The sequence below is a fragment of the Megalobrama amblycephala genome, linkage group LG12 (genome assembly GCF_018812025.1).
Source record: "Megalobrama amblycephala isolate DHTTF-2021 linkage group LG12, ASM1881202v1, whole genome shotgun sequence".
Classification (NCBI taxonomy): Eukaryota; Metazoa; Chordata; class Actinopteri; order Cypriniformes; family Xenocyprididae; genus Megalobrama; species Megalobrama amblycephala.
The window spans coordinates 38658174-38682065 of NC_063055.1; the positions used below are offsets into that span (position 1 = coordinate 38658174).

General features: G+C 40.4%; 1 protein-coding gene across 3 annotated transcripts in view; it reads right to left on the minus strand.

Moving 5' to 3' along the window:
• The window catches only part of LOC125280497 (uncharacterized protein DDB_G0271670), a 57050-nt gene continuing 33158 nt past the window's right edge, over positions 1 to 23892 (minus strand). For 2 of the 3 annotated variants that reach the window (XM_048211067.1, XM_048211066.1), the window contains exons 6-9: positions 15801 to 15917; positions 1077 to 1172; positions 811 to 854; positions 1 to 715 (exon numbers count right to left, since the gene is read on the minus strand). In XM_048211067.1, coding sequence (XP_048067024.1) covers positions 407 to 715; positions 811 to 854; positions 1077 to 1172; positions 15801 to 15917 — 566 coding nt within the window. In that variant the 3' untranslated portion in view covers positions 1 to 406. The remainder of the gene's footprint in view (positions 716 to 810; positions 855 to 1076; positions 1173 to 15800; positions 15918 to 23892) is intronic. The other variant, XM_048211068.1, reaches the window with a different exon arrangement.

Genomic DNA, 23892 nt, shown 5'->3' on the forward strand with positions numbered 1-23892 from the left:
TTAAGTTATCAGGTTAAGTTATCTGTTAAAATGAGAACTGAGAGAAAAAAACAACAGTTGCTGAATGTGCTAAAGTTTGTTAGCTTTATAAATTAGAGCACAGCTGTATATTCTGCTTTAATTTTACACTTTTGTCTGAAACATTCAGTACTTATTTATATCAAACTCTGACCAAAAGCTTCTGATCATTTCTTTCATTGTCGTCTGCAGAACAAAACACTGCGCTGTAATTTAAACATTCATCAGACTTCATGCCAACAGTCAAAAGTCTGATTCACAACACTGACTAAAATATAAGGAAAAGGAGAATCACTGAAGACTTACAAGAAACACCAAACACGCAAACTTAATGCCAAAGACAAGGTGATAAAACATTCAGCTCATTTATATTCTCTGCTGTTGTTGGTCAAGCAGTGAAATGATTGACAGCAGCGTATTCACTGTAATCCTGATTATTCCTGCTACTGACACTGTCAGGACAGTCAGATTTCTTGTGGAAATTCACCACTGCGTAATTCAGATCCTCAGCAGATGTGATGCAGCACTGAGAGTCACCAGTGGCTTTCTGAACTGTAACGTAAACGCAGTTAGAATCAGAGGGGTTTGTGGGTAATTTGGCAGTGGAATAAACAGTGTCAGAAGAATCGGAGGGGTTTGTGGGTAATTGTTTGTGAGCGTCTTTAATCTCCTCATAATCACAACCAGTGTGAGAAACCTGAGGAGAGACAGAGAAATTATTTACAGCTCTGAAGATCGTCAGGATGGAAGGCATTAGACATTAATATATAAAATGATAGTAACTGGACTCACCACTTCATGTTTTCTTGGTCCAGTCTGAGATGACGAATCACCACCTGCCAAAAACAAGTGTCCTAAATTATTACATTATATTGCAATTCAACACTGATGTCTATTGTAAATTCTTTCACACAATCATCAAATATCTGTATTTTGCTCATGTCTCGTTTCAGCCTATAGGTGGTGACAGAAAGTGGGAAAATAGTTCAAGAAATCTGTTTTAATCTCAGTATAAATGGTGAATTTCTGCATCTAAATAAGCTAAGAATGAGTTTTACCTTGAGACTGACACTTCTTACAGAAAAACAGTAATAAGAGTCCAGCTATGATCAGAACCAGAAAAAACAGAACCAGAGGGATGATCAGAGAAGAGCCTGAAAACACAGGAGAAATAATGTTAGAATCTGATCACTTTGAGCGAAATATCAGATCAGATCTGCGTAACAAAACTAGCACAATGACCAGTCAAAACTAGCCCAAAAAGTAGCCCAAATGACCATATACCAAAGATCAAAACTCAAAATATGCCATTCCCATACCTAAAATACATATTTTACAGTCAGTGTTATGCAAATTGAAAACCACTATATCGTTGTGATTACAAACACAACTCAAACGCTCTTACCAGTGGCCCTCCTTAACAAAACTTAACATCTAGCACAGTTTTATCATTGCTAGAATGTAGAATATTTCAATATAAGCTTATAAGCTTTTCAGTCAAGCACAATTTATGCAATATGCCAAACTTTTAACAAAAATAAATAAATAATAATAATTGTGACTGAGGTTTTAAATTTTGGTACTGATTCAGGTGGATTCAATCCCCTGCAGACAGTCAGTCAGAACTGTATAATCACATCTAATTTGAAAAATTCACCCTAGACTCCAAAATCTCATTAAACTCATGAAAAGATTTCTCATTCTGCATGTCTGCTCAACGCAATGTCAGAGATATCTGAAGAGGTGAAACCAAGAGGTTTTGAGTAGAAAATCCCTTCAATTTCAGTCAAGACTCAGGACTTCTACCGTCACAGTCTGTGCTCCAATGGTAACTTGGAGAGCTGTTTTGATTGAACGGATCTCCCTCTCCCAGCATCCACCAAAGTGAGGTGCTCCTGGTGGTCTGAACACAAACTTGATTTGCTGGGAAGTGAGGTGACCTTGTAGCTTGTGTTGCAAGGTAGCAAAGGATTAATTCAGCTCTTGTTCTCCACCCTTGAAATTAGTGCCTTGATCACTTAATTTGTACGGTTTCCCAAGTCAGGCGATAAAGGGCCATCAGGAAGGAGTCTGAATCTATGTTCGCCAACAGAGCCCTTTGTAATACGGCCCTGGTCATAATTAATAATATGCCCCACCTCTTCTCATTTCGGCGTCCTATCTTAATCACGTAGGGTCCCAAACAGTCCATGCCAGTTGAGAAGGCAGGTTGCGGCGGCCTTGAGCCCCTGCCCCTTTGATCGCGTGAAATGTGTTCCCATTTTTCCCCCCTGAAACGTGATTTCGGCCGAGGGAGAAACCCCATGACCCCACAAGCGTTTTATCTTGTGATGCTGTCCGCAGGATTGTCCTTGGATCATAATGTCAGGTAACAGATGCTGTGAGCATCTTGTATTTCCGCCACCCGAGTTCCCACAAAACACCTTGTAACAACAAGAACTTGACAACAGCCAGGCAAGCACAGTTGTAGAATCTGACCAGTGTGTAAAGGAACAGATGGGGATGGTGAGTTCTGTGACAAGGACCTTGGAGACTGTTGCTTTCAGGGGGTAACACATGATCTGGCCGCTCAAAATGCAACTTCAACTTGGCCTTCTGTGTTTTCTATTTGCAAATATGCCACAGATTCATAGGCCTGCTCAGATGCATCACAGAATATGTGTATATCACATCTGCTATTTGGGAGATCCATGTATGGACTGGAATAGCATCTTGGCAGTGATGTTTTTCCAGGTCACCCAGTTCCTTCTCCCATGAGCCGAGCAGATCTTCTGGGTTTTTATCCCATAGGCACTGCACCAGTGTTTTCACTCTGATTCACTTCCCTATGTAGTGCAAAGGGTCTGACTGACAATGCAAGAGCAGTCCAAGGGTAGATTCATTGGTATCTTGCAGTCCCTGACTAAGCCAGAGCTCACAGCTGTTTGATCTTGAATCGGAGGGAAGGTGAGCGACCACTGTTGGGCAATTGCTGGCCCGTTATCCCAATTCAAAGCCTCCCTCATTTAGGAGGGCACAGAGCTGATCAACAAGGTCTTTGGCGACACCTGTGGATGTGAGACTGTGTAGACAATTGTCAACATAGAAGGACGTCTCTATCACCTCCCCCACCTGATCTCCTGGTTGACTGTGGTCTAGCACATGCTTTTGCAGGGAGAATGTGGCACAACAGGGACTGCAGGGGAGTCCCAAAGGGAAGTATCTGCCACTGGTACACATCTGGTGCTTGATCTATGGTTATGTCTCTCCACAGGAACCGTAGTAAAGGTTTGTCATCAGAAAGTGGGACCTGAAAGAAGCAACTCGTTCAAGTTTTGGCCCTCATAATAGAATAAGCAGTTGTAAACAACACGATTCTTGCCATTATGCATGACCATATAGTGAGGGATGTACCATGATTCTTGTAATGTCTCAGCCTCGCATGGTTGCAGTTTCTCCACATAGCCAGCATTCTTAAGTCTCTCAATCTCAGTTTTGTAAGCACAGGCCTGATCAGGGTTCTTCATCAGCTTTCACTCAGTGCTTCTAGTGTCGCATACCGAATGACACCATCCACGTTAACCTGCAAAATTTTGTCTTGTAAAAGTCTGATGGCCTCTTGATCAAGTTTTGACTGCATCATTACTTCCTCTCTGTTGTATGGAATTACATCCATTTGCCATAGCTTTGCCACTTGGGCAAACAGATCAGCATTGGGGGAGATGGCAGTAAAGAGGCATTGGTGAGTGCCCCTTCATATGCTGTGCTGCTGTGTGGAGCAGTATGGTCCTCTCCACCCCATCAGCTAATACAGTATATGCCTCAATAGATTTGTCCCCGTTAGTGATGACTTTGCTCACCTTTAGAAGAACCTTGTGACTGTAGATAGAGCGATCTATATACAGGGTGTTCTTGGTGGTATTAACCAGACAGGAGTTGTCATTAGTGTCCATTTCAGTTTTGCTATCTACAGTCCGTCTATTTACATAATGCAGTATACAGAGGTGTTTCCTTTGGCTCGTCTTACAGGGGGCTTTCAGGTTGAATTTTGAGGCATGATGACTCTGTCTGAGAACTAACATTGATTGTTCTTATAGATCCAAGATTCCTTCTGTTCTTTAGTGAGCTCTTTGAAATTGGCACACCCATTTAAGAAGTGATTGACATTGTCACAATAGGGGATATGTACGCAATTTCCCTTTGAATCTGGCAGATTTAGATGTTACCTCTTGAGCGGCTGCTTGGATTTCACTCCCAGTCATGAGTTTCTCTGTGCCCAGCAAGATGCAAGTTGGTTTCCTAAAAGCCCTTGAGTTACGGCAGTCCTGCCTTTTCTTACTTCTGGGTTCCGTTGGGAGACCTGTCCTCTTGGAGCTACCCTCATTGAGTGTATGTATCTCTTGAAGCTAGTTCTTAGCTCATGATGGAGTCTATTTTGAAGTCATTACACATGTGACCCACAGTCTAATTGTAGATGATTTATGAGGATCTGATACTTGAAACGTTCTGTGGCTTCGACAGGGAGGAGGTTCTCTAATGCCATGCACAACCTTGAAAACTCTCTTGGATCTGATGTCTTCATGGAGGGTATAGATGGCTTCGGTCCTTTCTAGATTCTCTCCTGGAAGCAAGGCACTGCAGATCTGGGTATGTCCTTAGATCGTCGTGTAGGATAGGACTCTCTGACACCCAAGTATAGATAATAGTTGTCTCTGAACTTCTCATCACAGTGGATGATTTCTGCATATGGATGAGGCTGAGCATGGGGAGGAACATCGAATCTCTGAGCAGGGGTACGATACCTTGACGTAGCTTAAGGTTGATCATCTGGTATTGGTGAAACAGTGCAGTCCCTCACCTGCTCTGTTATCTGCCTAATCTGCGCAGAGAGGTAATGATGGAAGCCTCTGCTTTGTGTGGTGCATCTGCAGGATCTGCTTCCTGCTTCGCTACTGTTCGGACGCTCTTGCTTACAGCTCCGCGCTTTGCTCTATTGCTTTTATATTTTATCTCCTAATTTTAACTACAGCAAATCGGCACAGTGCTCAAACGACAAATCTTGGCAACAACAATCTTTTTAACTAGAAGAATTGCTACAAAAAAAGGGGAATTTTTATCCAACCAGCCTCCCACTGACCGCCATCAGCTTACATTCCGGAGAAGGGAAAACACAGCTGCCTACATCCAAAAGGATTAGAAATAATATGCCTCTTCTGGTTGAAGAATCTACCTGCTGCACAAACTGCCACAGACTTCTACAAAGGATTGCAGTTCTTGAAACAAAGTTACTTGCGGGACTACCAAACCAGAAGGAACACAAAACAGAGCTTCGTCATGGACGTCTTCAGCACAAAGCCGGTGAGTCCCATGAATCTAATGCCCCTAAACAGACCGTACTGAGTGCCGGAACTGATCAGCACATTAATCGATGGCACACACAGGGAGCGAGACCCAAAGGCACTCGAGACATTAGATTGTCACAAGTATCACATATTAATGCAGTAGCATCCTCTACCCCAAACACTAGCTCCCTACCACCACCAATACATCTGGAGAACAGATTTGAAGTGTTAATGAATGTGGGTGAGGAATCTCCAGACTTGATGAATGTGGGTGAGGAATCCCCAAACATGATCGGACACAGATCAAATCAGCCAGCAGCTAACACCGATGCTAACTGCCGCTCAAGGTTGAACAGTCAGCGGCACTCAGCTCTTAGAGCAGCCGAGCCCAGGACTCTGATAGTGGGTGACTCTATTATCAGAAACATTAGCAGCAGGGATACAACTACATGCTGCCTTCCACAAGCAACAGTTTCTGATGTAAACAGGGAACTTAAGAGCATTCTGATGAAATATAAGACTGCAAATCGACTAATCATTCATGTGGGGAAGAATGATATTCGGAAGGAGCAGTCAGAACTCCTTAAGAGGGATTTCAATGAACATTTTTGAAATGCTTAAAAGACTAAAAGTTCAGTCGTTCATCAGTGGACCACTCCCAGCAAGAGGAACAAATAGATTTACACGGTTGCTTGGACTTAACACATGGCTGCAAAAAACCTGCAACTTAAAAGGACTGAACTTCATCGACAACTTCAATCTGTTCTGGAGTCAGAGACAATTGTTCACTCATGATGGCCTGCACCCAAACAAACCGGGCTCAAGAGTGCTAAAGGACAATATCTACTTCTGCCTCCATCATCCTTCAGCAGTGTGTGCAAATCCACTCAACCTGAATGGCACAAACACACCTGGACAGAGTACAACTGACCACAGGACTTCACTTCAGCAGCTGAATGGACATGCGGTTGACACTTCCCACAAGGTCAATGATAACACCACGCAGCCACAACAACCACTGCTCACGAACACAATCCTAACTGAGCCCTGCCCACAGAGCTCACCGAGAGACAGTGACGTGTTAGAACTGCTCCAAGATTCAGCACCCAAGGACGACTTTTGGGAAAACAGCCAGGGAAGCCAGGACAGCATATTACAGCCTCCGGTAACACCAGAGCAACAGCCCCTCTCACCGGACACGTTATCCCTCTCTCCAGCATCCCCTCTTCTGTGCTTTTCAGAGAAAATGGAGGAACTGGTGTATGCTGGAACCAAACTCTCCCACTCTTTTGCTGCGAGCCCCCAGATATCAACAAAAAAAGTGTCAAGCCCCGAAACCACCAAAGCCTGTGGGCCCAGCTCGGCCACCCCCTCCTCCTGCGAGAGCTCTTCGGCCCCTGCCACAACGCCAGGGCCCTCACCCTCCTCCACCTGTTCTAGGTGAATCAAAAACAACCGATAACAGCTCTCAGTGATGTGTGTCGGGTCCCCGCTACGATAACAGTGACTTTATCAATTGTTTACAGAACAAGCGGGAACCCAGTGTGCCTGTAGCTTTCTCTATTTCTGTTTTATTACGTTATAGAAAGCCTAAAGCCTTTTCAAACCGTTTGGCAAACCCATTTAATCTGCTACCTATTACACGTCAAACTAAGATTACTGTAGAGACAGAAAGTAAGACTGTTAAGTTAGCACTTTTAAACATCCGCTCACTTAAAAATAAATCACTTCTAGTCAATGACTTAATAACCACAAACAACCTAGATTTTATGCTTCTAAATGAAACATGGCTTGAAGACAGCTGCAGTGCAACAATCCTGAATGAAACAGCCCCTCCTAACTTTACTTTTATGAGTGTCTGCAGAGCTGTTAGGAGAGGTGGAGGTGTTGCTGCTCTATTTAAAGATGTCTATCAATGCAAGCAAGTGTCATTTGGGGATTACTTGTCTTTCGAATATTTAGGTATTGTATTAAAAGGTGCTCCTCGCATTTTACTTATAGTTATCTACAGGCCTCCAAAATACTCTCCAGCCTTTGTGGAGGACTTTACAGAACTGTTATCAGCAATATCCTCAGAGTTTGACTGTTTTGCTATTACTGGGGACTTTAACATCCACATAGAAAATGCAGAATCCAATATGGCAAAAGAAATCATAACTGTTCTGAATACTTTTGATCTGACTCAGCATGTACATGGACCTACACACAATCGTGGACACACTCTAGATTTAATTATTAGTAAGGGTCTAAACATTTCATCCATTGTCATTAAGGATGTAGCGCTATCTGATCATTTCTGTATTTTCTTTGAAATATTGATCTGACTGTTGAAGCTAGATCTGTCTCGGGCAAAAAGCGATGCTTAAATGAGAATACTAGTGCACTGTTTATGAAGGCTATATCTTTAACACCAAGCATATCTGCAGACTCTGTTGATTTTCTCCTTGTTTCTTTTAACTCAAAAGTACAGAATGTTATTGATAACATTGCTCCTGTGAAAGTCAGGAAGAAAAGTGGCAGACAAAAAGCACCGTGGAGAAACTCAACAGCAGTGCAAAATATGAAAATACAATGCAGAAAAGCTGAGCGCATGTGGCGAAAGACAAAACTTGAAATTCATTATAACATCTATAAAGATATTCTTCATGCTTTCAATGTGGAATTAGGCAAAGCTAGACAGACCTTCTTCTCAAATATAATAAACAGAAACTTAAACAACACCCGCACTCTTTTTGCTACTGTAGAGAGACTAACAAACCCCCCAAGTCAGATTCCTAGTGAAATGCTCTCAGACAGCAAATGTTGTGAGTTTGCTTCCTTCTTCTCTGAGAAAATTAATAATATCAGAAAGGCGATCAGCACATCCTTGAGCTGCACTGGGGTAAAACAGATCAGATCACAACCTCAGAAAGTAGCTATTATGTCTGATTTCGAAGCAATTGATGGTAAAATTTTGGAAGAAACAGTACAGCACCTTAAAACATCAACCTGCGCCCTTGACACACTTCCCACATCTTTTTTCAAAAGAGTGTTTAACTGTTTAGAAGCAGATCTCCTAGAAGTGGTAAATGCCTCACTTCTCTCTGGGACTTTTCCAAAATCCCTGAAAACTGCAGTTGTTAAGCCCCTCCTGAAAAAGAGCAATCTGGATAACACCATATTGAGCAACTACAGGCCAATCTCAAATCTTCCTTTCATAGGCAAGATCATTGAAAAAGTTGTTTTCAATCAGCTGAACAAGTTCTTAAGCTTGAAAGGATACTTTGACAACTTTCAATCTGGTTTCCGACCGCATCACAGCACAGAGACAGCACTCATAAAGATAATAAATGATATTCGCCTAAACACAGATTCAGGTGAATTATCAGTGCTGGTTTTACTCGACCTCAGTGCTGCGTTTGACACTGTTGATCACAACATTCTTCTTGACAGGCTCGAAAACTGGGTTGGGCTTTCTGGGATGGTCCTTAAATGGTTCAGGTCATACTTAGAAGGGAGAGGTTATTATGTGAGTATCAGTGACTATAAGTCTGAGTGGACATCCATGACATGCGGAGTCCCTCAAGGTTCAATACTTGCACCCCTCCTGTTCAACCTATATATGCTGCCACTGAGCCAAATAATGAGAAAGAACCAAATTGCATATCACAGCTATGCAGATTACACCCAGATTTACCTAGCCCTCTCACCTAACGACTACAGCCCCATTGACTCCCTGTGCCAATGCATTGAAATTAAAAATTGGATGTGCCTAAACTTCCTTCAGTTAAACAAAGACAAAACTGAAGTCATTGCATTTGGAAACAAAGACAAAGTTCTCAAAGTGAACACGTACCTTCACTCTAGGGGTCAAACAACTAAAAATCAAGTCAGGAATCTTGGTGTGATTCTGGAGTCAGAAATGAGTTTCAGTAGCCATGTAAAGACAATAACTAAATCAGCATATTATCATCTCAAAAATATTGCAAGAATTAGATGCTTTGTCTCCAGTCAAGACTTAGAGAAACTTGTTCATGCTTTCATCACCAGCAGGGTGGATTACTGTAATGGGCTCCTCACTGGCCTTCCCAAAAAGACCATAAGACAACTGCAGCTCGTACAGAACACTGCTGCCAGGATACTGAGCAGAACCCGAAAACATGAACACATCACACCAGTCCTCAGGTCCTTGCACTGGCTTCCAGTTGCATTTAGAATTGATTTTAAAGTACTGTTACTCGTTTATAAATCACTCAATGGCCTAGGACCCCAATACATTGCAGATATGCTCATAGAATATAAACCTAACAGATCACTCAGATCATCAGGATCAACACACTTAAAAATACCAAAATACTCAAAGCAGGGAGAGTCTGCTTTTAGCTGTTACGCCAGCCGCAGCTGGAACCAGCTTCCAGAAGAGATCAGGTGTGCTCCTACAGTAGCCACATTCAAATCCAGACTCAAAACACATCTTTTTATCTATGCATTTGCTGATTGAGCACTGTGCTATGTCCGAACTGTTTGCGCATTTTATTTCATTTTTAATGTATTTTATCATCTTGATTCTGACTTTTAAAGCATTTTAAATATTGCGGTAAAATTCTCTGTTTTTACTGTTATTTCTATTCCTTATGTTCTATTTTTATTATTATTCTTTATGTAAAGCACTTTGAATTACCATTGTGTATGAAATGTGCTATACAAATAAAATTGCCTTGCCTTGGTGTTCACTGGCTGGCTAGAACATGTTTCTGGCAAATGAAAATGAGGAGCTGGTACTGGAGACACTGATTTGTGTGGGTTGGCCACGTTTGTGGCTAGGATCTCTCATTTCATAACAGCATTCTCTGTTTTAAGGCCTTGTAATGCACTTTAAATTTAAAAGGTGTCAAATTCAGCTGCGAAGCTCATCATTCTCATCTCCTCCCAGGTAGAGTGTCGACCCACGCAGCTTGTCCTTTGTATCTTGCCATTTATCCTGTAGCACCAGATCACTGGAGGGTGAACGCTGACTTATTGATGTGGAGACACTGAACTCAAGGTTTGAAGATAGTGGAGGATCTTCAGCATTAGCTTAATCATCACTGGAAGATGAAGGTTGCTTGGATCTCCTCTCAGATCCAGGTCTTTGTACTTGGAAGTCTGCTAGTGGCTTTACAAGTCATCTGGGGCAGACAACTGCAAGCTCTGACTCTGGTCAAGATGTCAATTCTCTGCAGTAATTCGAGCTCTGGCTCGAAGGACCACTTGTGACTGAGGTTTTAAATTTTAGTACTGATGGGTGGATTCATACCCCTGCAGACAGTTGGTCAGAATTGTAAAATGATTTCTAATTTGAAAAATTTACCCCAGACTACAGAATCTCATTGAAGCGTTTGCTGAAGGCAAAGTTGTGGTTCTGGAACAAAATACAAAATAATCTTACATGGAGTAATTATTTAAGTATGAATATTAGGTTTTGGATTACAAGTGCAACATGTACATTGGTTACATGTGTCTACCAAATTTCATACCTGCACTTAATTGAAAATTTGTAGGTGGCGCTATCCAGCCATTTTGCCAGACCTAATTAAATTTTCACCATTTCTGATGCGTGTGCAAAGTTTCATGAGTTTTCAAGTATGTTTAGGCCCTCAAAAATGTGATTCATTTCGGAGAAGAAGAATAATCGACTGAGCAATTACAACAGGGTCCTCACACCATCGGTACTCGGGACATAATAAGGCAGTTTAAGTTTATGCCGTAAACATAAATCTACATATGGTGCTATGTGTCTCACTCGTGGCATAAGAACAATCGGCAGATTTAAATAAAGAACAACCAAATACACTTACTTATTATCCATGCACGGCACAACTATATTACATCAGTAACTTCGGGATGCTGCAGACAAACGTGTGATGAAGCGGATTACTCATGAAAAGAGTTTATTAGAAAAGACATAATGCAAGTGATGGTGACGTTGCAAATGTTGATTGATCACATGAAGAAAGTTCAAGAAGCCTTTTGAACAGTAATAATAAAAAGTCAAACTGATTTCTAGATACATTCTTGGTACACTGTACATTCATGCGAACGATTTAAATAACAATCTTGTCTTGCACGTGTGCACATCGGTTGCTCTTCTATATAACTGAATGTACCAGCCAGTTTGTCATAAATAGATTTTTTGAACCATATGTAACAGCAAGTATGTAAAAATGGCATATTCTTCACTTAAATCAACAATTTTTCCACTTTGGAATGCCAAAGCTGTCGAAATAAGAAATAAGTAAATACATAAATAAATATAGAAATAAATGGAAAATAATAATAATAAAATACATAAATACATAAAGTGTTTATATATTTTATACCTTTTTCACATTGGTTTATTTTTTCATTTATTTATACATTTCTTTGTCCATATGGAAATGAGGGGGCCGTGTTATACCTCAGACATAGCTATCGAGCTCAGAGTGGCAAGGGTGAACCTTTGAGGCCACAGTCTGATTAGTCAATCCTCCCCGTCCTCTTACATACATTTTCAGTAGTAGAGACACCGCAGACATGCCAAGCTGTTCACGAGAATCCTGCGCTTACAGCACAAGGTTAAAAAATAAAGATTATACGATGCAACTTTTTGTATGGAAGAAAACAGGAAGAAATGCACTTACGCTAAAGATTTATAATTTATTCCACGCAGCGATTTTCAATTGCAGGTATCAGAGGATTATTATGATCTATGAAGGCAGCTGACATTAATGGAGGAATTTTGGAGCTTTACTCGCAAACTACGATTCCTTTTCATCAAGTAGAGAACAAGACTCGTTATAAACCCAAATACAATCGAATTTAGTACATGAACTAAAAAGTGGACTATCAAAGTAGTAATAAAGATGTTTGCCGTCGTAATGATGACAATAGTGCACAAAAAAGTAGTAGCTGTTCCGTGCTCCAGCACGGTTAGCGCTCACATGCTCTAGGTAAAACACCGTTGTGCCGCCCCCACTTTACACTCACAATTAAACTCGATCTTTGAGGTGCATGTGAAAGAATGAAGGTTTTGTTTATTGATTTATTAATAAACTTGCACTAATATAAAAGAACAAAAAAGTACAAGCATGTTTTCTGATTTCTTTTTTCATTCTGCAATGTAAAAAAATAATCATCACGTAACCACTAACTACAAATGCAAACACTTATGTTATATAATAGTAAGAATATCCCCTGGAAGATTCAGGAGAATTCCTGGTGGGCCGCTGATAAATTGGGCCGGCAGTAGTGTGTATTATTTATTTATTCATATCTGCTGCGTTGTGACTGGGGATGTTTAACCTGTCTAAAACAATCCCGCACCCTGTTATAAAACACATAACCATATTACTTTAATTTAACATGAATAGTTATGTTAGGCTACTACCTTTTAAAGCTGAAACAGATAACGATGTTTCCTTTGATAATTGATGATATGGCACTCTGCTTTGGTCCAGGTATGTGGTACGCGCGCGACCAAGTGTAGCAGTGACAGTGTAGCTGCACAGCCCCCTCTGTTGGTGAATATAATCACTACACGATTGCTCTGATAACCAACAGGCTGCTATGTTGGTTGGGCTTTTTTGCAATGTATTTGCGGGTTATTTTGAATGAGCTATAAAATGGGGACATTTCCAGGGACAGCTCCAGTCGGGGACGGAGCACCAAAAACCGGGGACGTCTGTTCACTACGTTCACAAACCACTGTTAATTTTAATAGAAAATAGGCCTACAGTAAGGGAGCATGGCAGAAGACGCGCAAAGAGTGCTTCCTCTGTAATCACTAAAAAGTTGTCATATCTCACGAAGTTCTGTTATAATAAATGAAGCTGTCACACATTGAATCTCTTATTTACATAATGTCTAAATTTCTTTGTTTTTATGAGAGAATTTGCGATCATGCAAACTCAGTTCACTCGCCGCTCAAAACGGCAGTTTTTCTTATGTTTTAAGTTTTATTTGGTAGTCAGTAGAATGAGGGAAAGATAATTTAGATTTAGAATAACTAATCGGGTGATAACTTTTTGATATAAGTGAAATAATTCCAAACGAATGTCCCAAAAATAAATAAATTAATTAATTTAAAAACTAAATCCCTCTCCTTTTTGCCGCCCTCATTGTGCTACCACCCTAGGCAGCTGCCTAATTCGCCGATAGGCACGCGCCGGCCCTGGTCACACTGCATGCCAACCGCACTCGAGCCCAACGAACCGTCCTCTGAACCTCTTCCAAGCGGGCCAGGGATGGCTAAACGAACCACGCTTGGGCACGGAACGGAGCAATCACACTTGTAAAACGAACTGGGCTTTGGGGGTAAAACATGCTCGGGCACCGTTCAGAGCACCTACACAGCAAAATCCCCAGAGTTAAATCAACTCTGCTCAGAGAAAATATGGTCCCTCTCTACACTGAGTTAAAATAACATTGACACAGAGGAGTTGTGGAGTTGTTTAATCAGATCTTGAGAGATTTAATGTCTGACTTTACTCTTAGGGTGTACTCACACTAGGCACGGTTGCCTTGAACCGAGCCTGAGCGCGATTGTCCCCCCTCCCCACTCCCCTGCTGGCCTGCACTCACACTGCAACTAACATTCCAGGCTGGAGCATGCCTACTTTATATACGATGCAACTTTTTGAATGGAAGAAAACAGGAAGAAATGCACTTTCACTAATGTAAGGACGAGGCTGAGGCGGCGTTAGAATCCATTTGCGGAGTTTATTAAAGGGCAGGAACGTAAAGCCAGGCAGCGGGTCACAACAGGAAAGCCGTCCAGTCGAGCAACCAAAACACAAGGGTAATCCAAAGGGAAGTGGAGTGGAAACAGGCAAACAGTCCAAACACAATAATCAGTCCGAATCAGGCTACCAAAGCAAAGGGAAAATCCAACAGACGTAAACAGGGTAAATAGGCAGAATCATACACAAGGCAAACAGGCAGGATTAGTAATAAACGCTCGGTAAGGCAGTTAGACTGGCAATACTTTGCAAAGGGCAGGTGCATAGCCACTCCAAGAAGCCATAAGAATAGAAGCAGACGGAATAGGACACAGTCAATACTCAGGCGAGGGCTCCCTCTGCTGGTGTGGCATTACAGCTAAGATACTGCCTAATATATTTATCATTTATGCTGCGCATCGATTTTCACTTGCACTTATCAGAGGATTATTACAGCAGCTAACGTTAATGGTGGAATTTGCAGCTTTACTCGCAAACTACAATTTCTGTTCATCAATAAGGTGAGAATCAGACCCGTTATAAACCCAAATACCCTCAAATTAATTACATGAATTGATAAGTGCACTATCAGAGTAGTAATAAAGATGTTTGTCGTTGTAATGATGACAGTAACGCACACAAAAGTAGTAGCTGTTCCATGCTCTGGCACGGTTAGTGCTTACACTGCATGCAAACCGCACTCGAGCCCATCTGAAATGTGATCTGGCCCACCTCTTCCAAGCGGGCCAGGGCTGGCTAAACAAACCACGGCAGGGCACAGAACGGAACACTCACACTTGTCAAACGACCCGGGCTTTGAGGGTCAAACGAGCTCGGTCACGGTTCAGAACACCTATTGTGAGTACACCCTTAGGCTGTGGCTGGAAGTCAGTTGTAGTTCCTGTTTCTCTTCAGTGATTTTGCTTGTTAACAGCAGGTGTTCATCACTAATGCTCAATCATCACTTAATTAATCACTTAATTATCTAATTAACTTTAACTCTGCTTTAGTGTTACTTTAACACTATATAGAGAGGGACCATATGTACTCTGAGCAGAGTTCATTTAACTCTAGGGATTTTGCTGTGTAGTGTGAGTACACACTAAGTCATTCTTTCCCTCTGTAACTTGCAAAGACATGTCTACAAACCTCTTGCATTTCATTTGGTCCCACCACAAGTGTCACTGTGGCCTCAAAGCTTCGCCCTTGCCACTATAAGATTAATTGCTATGTCTGAAGTAAAACACACCTCCCTCATTACCATAAGGTCAAAGACATGTATAAATAGATGTGGAAATAAATGTATACATAAAAAAATATATCAATAAATAAGTGTGGATATAAATAAAAGTGGATATAAATAAATAGATTTATAACTAAATAAATGACAAAAAATAAATAAATAAATGTGGGGAAATACAATTAAACATAAATAGGGAAATACACACTTATTTCTTTATTATTTTTTACATTTCTTTATGTATTTATTTATTTCTTGTTTCGGCAGCTGTGGCATTCCATATCAAACCACCAAAATGCAGATTAACTCAATATGCAAGACTGATAAGGTTATAATTGCTATTTATTTTCATATATTAGCTACTTAAAATGTATTAAATGCAATATTTATTTTAGGGTGGAAAATAATTTATTTCTATGTTTAGTAATATATTTCAGCCGCTAGGGGGGTCAGGCCTCCTCACAAGCTACACCCATTGATCATGTTTGTATTTCAGCACAAGCTCACCTGCTGATGTGTTTGGAGACGCCAGTGATGTTGAAGTACTGGAAACAACTGTGCTTGGTGAAGTTTTGACTGATGAAGAAGAAGAAGTAGATGATGATGGTGGTGGTGATGATGTTTCTGAGAATTTTGTATAAAAAAATGGAAAAATTAATTTCTAAATTGTTTTTTTACACACAGAACTTGACAACACTGATACAGATACTTGTGTAACACTTTACAATAAGGTTAACATTAGGTAATGCATTAGTTGACATTAACTAACCATGAACAACACCTCTGTTCAGCATTAGTTAATCTTTGTTAACATTAACACACTTGTATCATGTTAACAGCGCAATTAGTTAACGTTAGTTAATGCATTAGTTAATCTTTGTTAATGTTAACTCACGCATATACTAATGCATCTATTCACGTTAACAGCGCAAGTAGTTAACATTAGTTAATGCAATTGATAACATGAACTAATCATGAACAAAGCCTGTAAATAGCCTTAATGTTTTAAGGTTAACGTACTGTACATATTTACATTAGTTTATGTAGCAGTTGACACACAAAGGGTAAACATTTCTAACTCACCATCTTCCCTAAAGGTAAAAATGCCATTGTGTATCAGCATTATTTATTAATAAGGCATTGATTTGGGCTGTAAACATAATTCTGAAGTGGAAACTATCTGAACATTAACAGATATGTTGTTCATGTTTATATGCACCTATCATTATTTACATTCAACAAAGCATTTATTAATGGAATTTGTGTACCTTATTGTACAATATTTCAACATTAACTGATGTTACTAACATTTGTAGACCCTTTATTAGCATGACTTACCTTCAACAAAGCATTTAAATGAATAAAATTTATGTAATTGTTTAACCATTTTGTAATATTTAGTTTGTTTGCTGTGTGACACAGAAGGTGTTTTCTCCTATGCAGCGACTAACAATACATAAGATACACCAAAGCACAACATAAATAAACAAATCACATCAATTTTATTTGTTCACTGTACTCCAAATCTTTACAATCCATGTTTGCAAGGAACAAATCCAAATTCAGCCCTTTATCCGGCGATCTCTCAGCAGCGGCCGTCACAGTCAAAGCCCACACTCGTTGTTATTCAAATTTGAAAGTTGCGCCCTCGAGAACCTTTACGACACGGTTTACGGCACTGATATTGAACGCTCATTGGTTCTCACCTGCTTCGTCACAGATTGCGACATGCCATGTTTCAGTGGACTGACATTTGAAATGAGTGCACACCTTCGCGGAGAGAATCCGGATTCATCATATTTTCATGGATTAAGTTAAATTCCGCTCTGTACCCTATAAAAAACTATTACCGCCAGAGAGGACTGTGACTGCAACTCATCATCATTTGAACTACTTTTGGTAGCTCTTTTGACATTTTCACAAAAAAAAAAAAAAAAAAGAGAGATTACGCTTGTTTGTCTGTTATTCTTTTATTTATAACAGTTATAGTTTTAAGAAATGGTTATGTGTAGGTTTAGGGGTAGGTGTAGGATTAATGGCTCAAAATATTGTTTTAATGTTATATTTTTACAAAAACTGTCATTTTCCCTAAAATGTATGTCCATTATGTTTTATTAACATTCTGTATAAAATGGGTATGTTTAGGTTCGGGGTGGGGTTTAGGGATCTTACATTTATCTACAAAACGATAAAAGGGACATTATACATATATCTTTATGACATGAAAGATTCATAAATATTTTACGTTTTTTCGCTGAAAAAGTATTTTTACGTTTTAGTTTAGTTATTGTAAAGTGTTACCAATACTTGTTTCTGATGTCATTCACTACCCAGAATTCATGTTTGCTGATACACAGACACTTAGAAAACAGAATTGCAAGCTGTTTGTTTGAAATTAAGCCTGTGGTTTCACACTGAATAATACAGTGCATTGAGGGTCACTGGATGAGCACCATTAACTGCAGTTAACTATAGTACAAGTGTGGTAAAAGGACTCACAGCAGCACTAAAACCTGCACTTCTACTGTATCCAAATGACCACACTAATGCTGCAACACCAGACACTGATCTGAGATTAACAGACACAGAGAGAACTAAACACTAAACGCTTTCAAACCGCAAGATCTTCAGCCATTTGCAGATGCTGACAAGTGACAATGTAACCCACTGAACAAAGCTATGTCCAGAAGACATCTTTTCAATGTCTTTGTCACAAAAGTCATACGTTGAACAGACGTCCACTGAGGAGCCAGAATGAAAGTTTTTAAGTTTTTATTTTCGGCATGTCCGATACAGACGTTCATTGAACCTCCGTACAAGGTTAAAATGATGCTAACCCAACTAGAAATGTTTTGAGAATTTTTTTGAAAAGTTTTGTTCCCAGAATATTGTCCTATAAATGTAGGATAACATTATTTAAAAACATTGTAAAAATGTTTAGTGATAACATTGTTAGAACATTATCCCCTAACGTTCTTATAAAGTTTTTAGAGGGAAGTTTCCCATCGGGCGCTGGATGTGGACTTCAACATCACCCACAGATGTCAAACTTTGATTGAAAATGAAAATCAGGTTGATGTCTAAACACAAAATTGTTTTGATGTCAAGCTCCAATGTCATTAAACAACTCCAAAAACTGCATTACCAGCTTCACATTACAAACCAGATTGACTTTATTTCTGACATACATCTACAAAAGTTGTTATTGAGAGTTACCAGAGGTTTAGATATTGATGATTTGTTGAAAATAAGTTCGGTTTGATGTCACCGTGATCGAGGTCAGCGCTTACTTCAGTTAGGCAGTTTGACTCTTGACTGTTTTAGTGTTAGTGTTTCTCTGGCTGCTCTTGCTCATCTCTTTGAATGGGGAAACATCAAATACTCTAAAACTGTTTGCCAAGCTTTCGATTAAATTTAATATTTGAAATCACTAATGAAATCTGACAACAACTGTCTCATAAATGTTGTTTCTAAACGCTTGAATCATGACAAAAAAACGGTATTTTTCAGGCTGGATCAACCTAATGCGCATGCGCAGTCTTAAATGCGCGTCTCTTGTGCCTCATTTCGGAGGCGCGCGTCTGACTGTTTCTATAGGAACTGGAGCTTGCAGTGCAGTGACGCGATGACTTTACCAGCCGGTGATTGGCTCTTATTTAGAAGGCGGGACTTATTCCGCCATATTGCGCATTAAGCCCCGGGTATAGAGGGTATACACGTGATGTCACTGTCGACCATTACAACTGCGGTCACGGCCACTGAGTGGCAAAAGACTGAAGGGGCTCGCACACCGGACGCGAAGCTCAGCGCCTCGGCACGTCTTTAAAATTCAAACGCATTGTTTTCTATGAATGTAACTTACGCACACCGGCAGCGACATTCGGCGTCTGTCCGCGGCGCCCAGCTACGACTCAGAAAAAAATATAAAACAATGCGTTCGAATTTGAAAGACGTGTCACGGCGCTGAGCTTCGCGTCCGGTGTGCGAGCCCCTTGATTGGCAGTATTGGTTTTCAGCGTGAATGTCGCGAAAAACACACAAAACACATCCAAAACAGGAAAAAGCTTTGTGATTGACTGTACAAATAGCTTTGATACAAACCCTGAGGTATATATTTAAAAAAGCAAATGGATCACTGCAACCCATATGGAAAAGTTTTGTTAAAAACATATGTGATTCTTATATGTTCCAACTGAATATTATGGGACATATATGCTGCAAAAATAGCATATACAAATTGCATAATATTTATGTATTTTCAATCCTATATGTCATATATGTCCCACATTTAACTAAAGTCTTACAGATTTTCATGATGTAAAAACATAGGAAAATAATGCAAATTTAATAGGCCTATGAATGTCCACCATATCTCTGAAGATGTGTATAAAACATAGTGCATCAGTATAAGGCTGTACTTCACTCATGCCCTCGCTCTTATCTTGTCCTAAGTGGAGCCCTACATATATTAATTACAAAATTAACATTTTAATTACAAAACTAATTAATTAGATTAATATTTTAACGTGGGATGACACTTGGTGACTTTAGTCGCATTAGCTATGTGAACACAAAAATCATGGACTCATTAATATGACGTTGTAACATGCACTCGTCTCACTGAACGTCTCACTGACGTCTTAAAGGTCCCATTTTTCGTGGTTTTTTGAAGCCTTGATTGTGTTTATAGTGTGCAATATAACATGTGTTCATGTTTCGCATGTAAAAAAACACAGTATTTTTCACATAATTTACTTATCTGTATACCGCTGTTTCCACTGTCATAAAAACGGGCTGATGACTTCCTTGTTCTATGAAGTCCCTCCTTCAGAAATACGTAACGAGTTCTGATTGTGCCAGCGGTTCCTGTGTTGTGATTCGACAGCTCTGAGCGCACCGTGCCCGGAAAGGTCACGCCTCTTACCATAACGTGGAGATGCACGTGCTCAGTGTTATTGTAAACTAGGGGTGTCCTCGATTACGGATTTACATAGTCGAATCCGATTCGAATCAGATTGCCTATATTCGACTGATAGTCGAATCATATGTTGGGGGGGGGGGTTGTTTTTGAGCTTGAAAAACAGCAGTCCACTAGAGAGAGCCGCGCGCTGAACTGTGCACGAGATGGAGCGGGACACGGAAAATGACGTGGGCCTAATGCTGCGTTCACACCGAACGCGTCTGGGGCGTCTGATTTACATGTTAAGTCAATGTAAACGCGCGTCTAGGTGTCCTGCGGCGCGAATCAAGCGTCTATCGCGGCGCGAATCGGCCGTTGACGCGCGAATAGCGTGGCGCGAATCGGCCGTTGACGCGCGAATAGCGCGGCGCGAATTGAGCGTTCACGCGGCTGACGCGCGAATTGAGCGTCTGACGCCCAAACGCCCGAGTTGAAAAATCTGAACTTTGGCGTAAATTCGCGGCGCGTTAACCAATCAGGGACTCTGCTTTGGTAGTAACGTGTTTATGATGTGATCAGTGGTGGAGACCAGAACAAAGATGTCGCTGTGTGTGGCCACCCTGAGCTCTATGATGTCTCATTATATTTTTATCGAGACAGGAATAAAAAGGACCTTGCCTGGAAGAGAATAAGCGAAGAAATCGGACAATCTGGTTAGATGTAAAACTTTTTGCATGATTTTAGCCGTTGATAGCCCACCTTCTAGCTAGCAAAAGTCGGCCGGCATAACCGAGTTAAATTGCCGCTACAGGTTTCCAACTGACGAGATTATGTGTTTATTCAGAGGATCTGTGCAGAAAGAGATGAAAGCCCCTCCCATGACGCGAATTCGCGTCTGAACACACTTTGTTTAGACGCGCGAATTGAGCGAATTTTACGCGCGTCTGACTTAAAAATGTTCAAGCATCCAACTAGACGCGTCTGGCGCGAATTTGACGCCCCAGACGCGTTCGGTGTGAACGCAGCATAAGGCCTAGCCTACCCGCAGGCGCGGCTTAAGACAATTTTTATTTTCTTTCACACACAGCACAGAGAAACGTCTTTCTAATAAACCGACCAAACTGCCTGTCAAGTGATAGACGAAACTGACAATGATTTTATCTTTTTTAAACAAATGAAAGGCAATGTGGATAAACATTCACAGCCACGATCAGAACACCACACAAAGATATAGAAGAAAACGAATAAAAACATTTTGGATCAATAAACCTTAAAATATATATAAAAATAACTGCAGTCACACTGCCACACTGCAGATTTACATTTCATATGTCGGCAAATCAAATTACATCGGCTAAACTGTCTGCGCAAGCAAGCTTTAACTCTACAGCGCAACATTGATGCACCAAAAAATTAAATTCATTTAATAAAAAAAATTATAATTTTTTTTTTTTTCAAACATTAGTTTACAGAATTGAATTAGAACAGAAATATGATCAAGTCAATCTGTAAAATGCCTGAAGTGCAGGGGAAAATATATTCAAAACACAAGCCACAAATAAATAAATTAGATAACCCAGAGTGATCAATAAATAAATTAAAGTTAAAGAAATTATTAAAGGTCCCGTTCTTCGTGATCCCATGTTTCAAACTTTAGTTAGTGTGTAATGTTGTTGTTAGAGTATAAATAAAATCTGTAAAATTTTAAAGCTCAAAGTTCAATGCCAAGCGATATATTTTATTTAACAGAAGTCGCCTACATCGAACGGCCAGTTTGGACTACATCCCTCTACTTCCTTCTTTAATGACGTCACTAAAACAGTTTTTTGACTAACCTCCGCCCACAGGAATACACAAGAGTTGCGTTTGTAGAGTGTGTTTGTCGCCATGTCGTCGAAACGCTGTTATTTTCATCCCGCAGTCCAATCACCGGGTCTGATTCCGGCTCAAATTGATAGGGTAAAATTAAAGACATGTTTACAATAACACTGAGCGCGTGCATCTCCACGTTATGGTAAGAGGCGTGACCTTTCCGGGCAAGGTTCGCTAAGCTGCTGTCGAATCACAACACAGGAACCGCTGGCACAATCAGAACTCGTTACGTATTTCTGAAGGAGGGACTTCATAGAACAAGGAAGTCATCAGCCCGTTTTTATGACAGTGGAAACAGCGGTATACAGATAAGTAAATTATGTGAAAAATACTGTGTTTTTTTACACGCGAAACATGAACACATGTTATATTGCACACAATAAACACAATAAAAGCTTCAAAAAACCACGAAAAATGGGACCTTTAAAATAACGAAAGTATAGCCAGAATTGTCAACTTTATCTTTTTAACTGCAGAGACAATAAACGCTGAACTGGATTGGCAGTCTTTTTAGCTAAACATTCAAAAATCAAATTACATCCGTCGAAAATAGTTTGAAATCACTTGTAGCTACACCTGATTGATAGACAAAAATCCAGTCTTTCACGCGATCTGCCTGTGTCCGTTTGAGTCTTTTCAAATAGTGCGCTATAGTCAGCTCGTTGGCCGTCAGAAGCGTGCCGCAATGTTTGTAGTTGTTGAGTTCTAGGACATGAGCTGTTGGCACAACTTGCATCATACGTTTTTTGGATCATCTTTTACCATTTCAAAGTGCATCCAATTGTACACTTTATCCAAGACATTGTTAAAGATTTAATCCCTGCCGCAAAGATGCTCCTCTGCCGGTCACGGATGATGGAAGTGAAACTTAAATCGGTCACAGGGGTGGTTGGATTTATTCACGCACATTAAAAATATTTATTAAAAGCTTCTTTCTTTTCACATTTTTATTTATGGTATTAACATAATAGGCTGTATATTAACCTATTGGGAAAGAACCGGTATGTCTATGTAAAATCAATCAGATATTGAGCACCCCCATATCTCGTCTCATAACACCTCTGCGAAGATTCGACTGTGAGATTGGTAGTCGAATCAGGCTCCTCCAATCGAAGATTCGAATCGTCGACTATTCAGGGTCACCCCTATTGTAAACATGTCTTTAATTTTACCCTATCAATTTGAGCCGGAATCAGACCCGGTGATTGGACTGCGGGATGAAAATAACAGCGTTTCGACGACATGGCGACAAACACACTCTACAATCGCAACTCTTGTGTATTCCTGTGGGCGGAGGTTAGTCAAAAAACTGTTTTAGTGACGTCATTAAAGAAGGAAGTAGAGGGATGTAGTCCAAACTGGCCATTCGATGTAGGCAACTTCTGTTAAATAAAATATCTCGCTTGGCATTGAACTTTGAGCTTTAAAATTTTACAGATTTTATTTATACTCTAACAACAACATTACACACTAACTAAAGTTTGAAACATGGGATCACGAAGAACGGGACCTTTAATTTTTTGCTATTAAATCCATTCATTTTAAGACGCAGACGAGGCGTAGACGTCACGTAAATCACGTGTGGCAGTGTCGAGTCAGACGTTCACACGTGATTCACGTGTAGCAGTGAAGTTATTTATTTATTTTTTCGCTAACACGTATCAGAACACGGTCCTCACATGGCTCAGTGCAGTGTGTGAGCCAATGCACTATGGCGCGGACTAGGTGCCAAAATCAAGCTTCCGAACGACCGACCGACCGATCGAACGTCAAACCAAACGTCTATTCGAACGTCTTTATGGCGCGGAGTCCGTGCCAAAATCACGC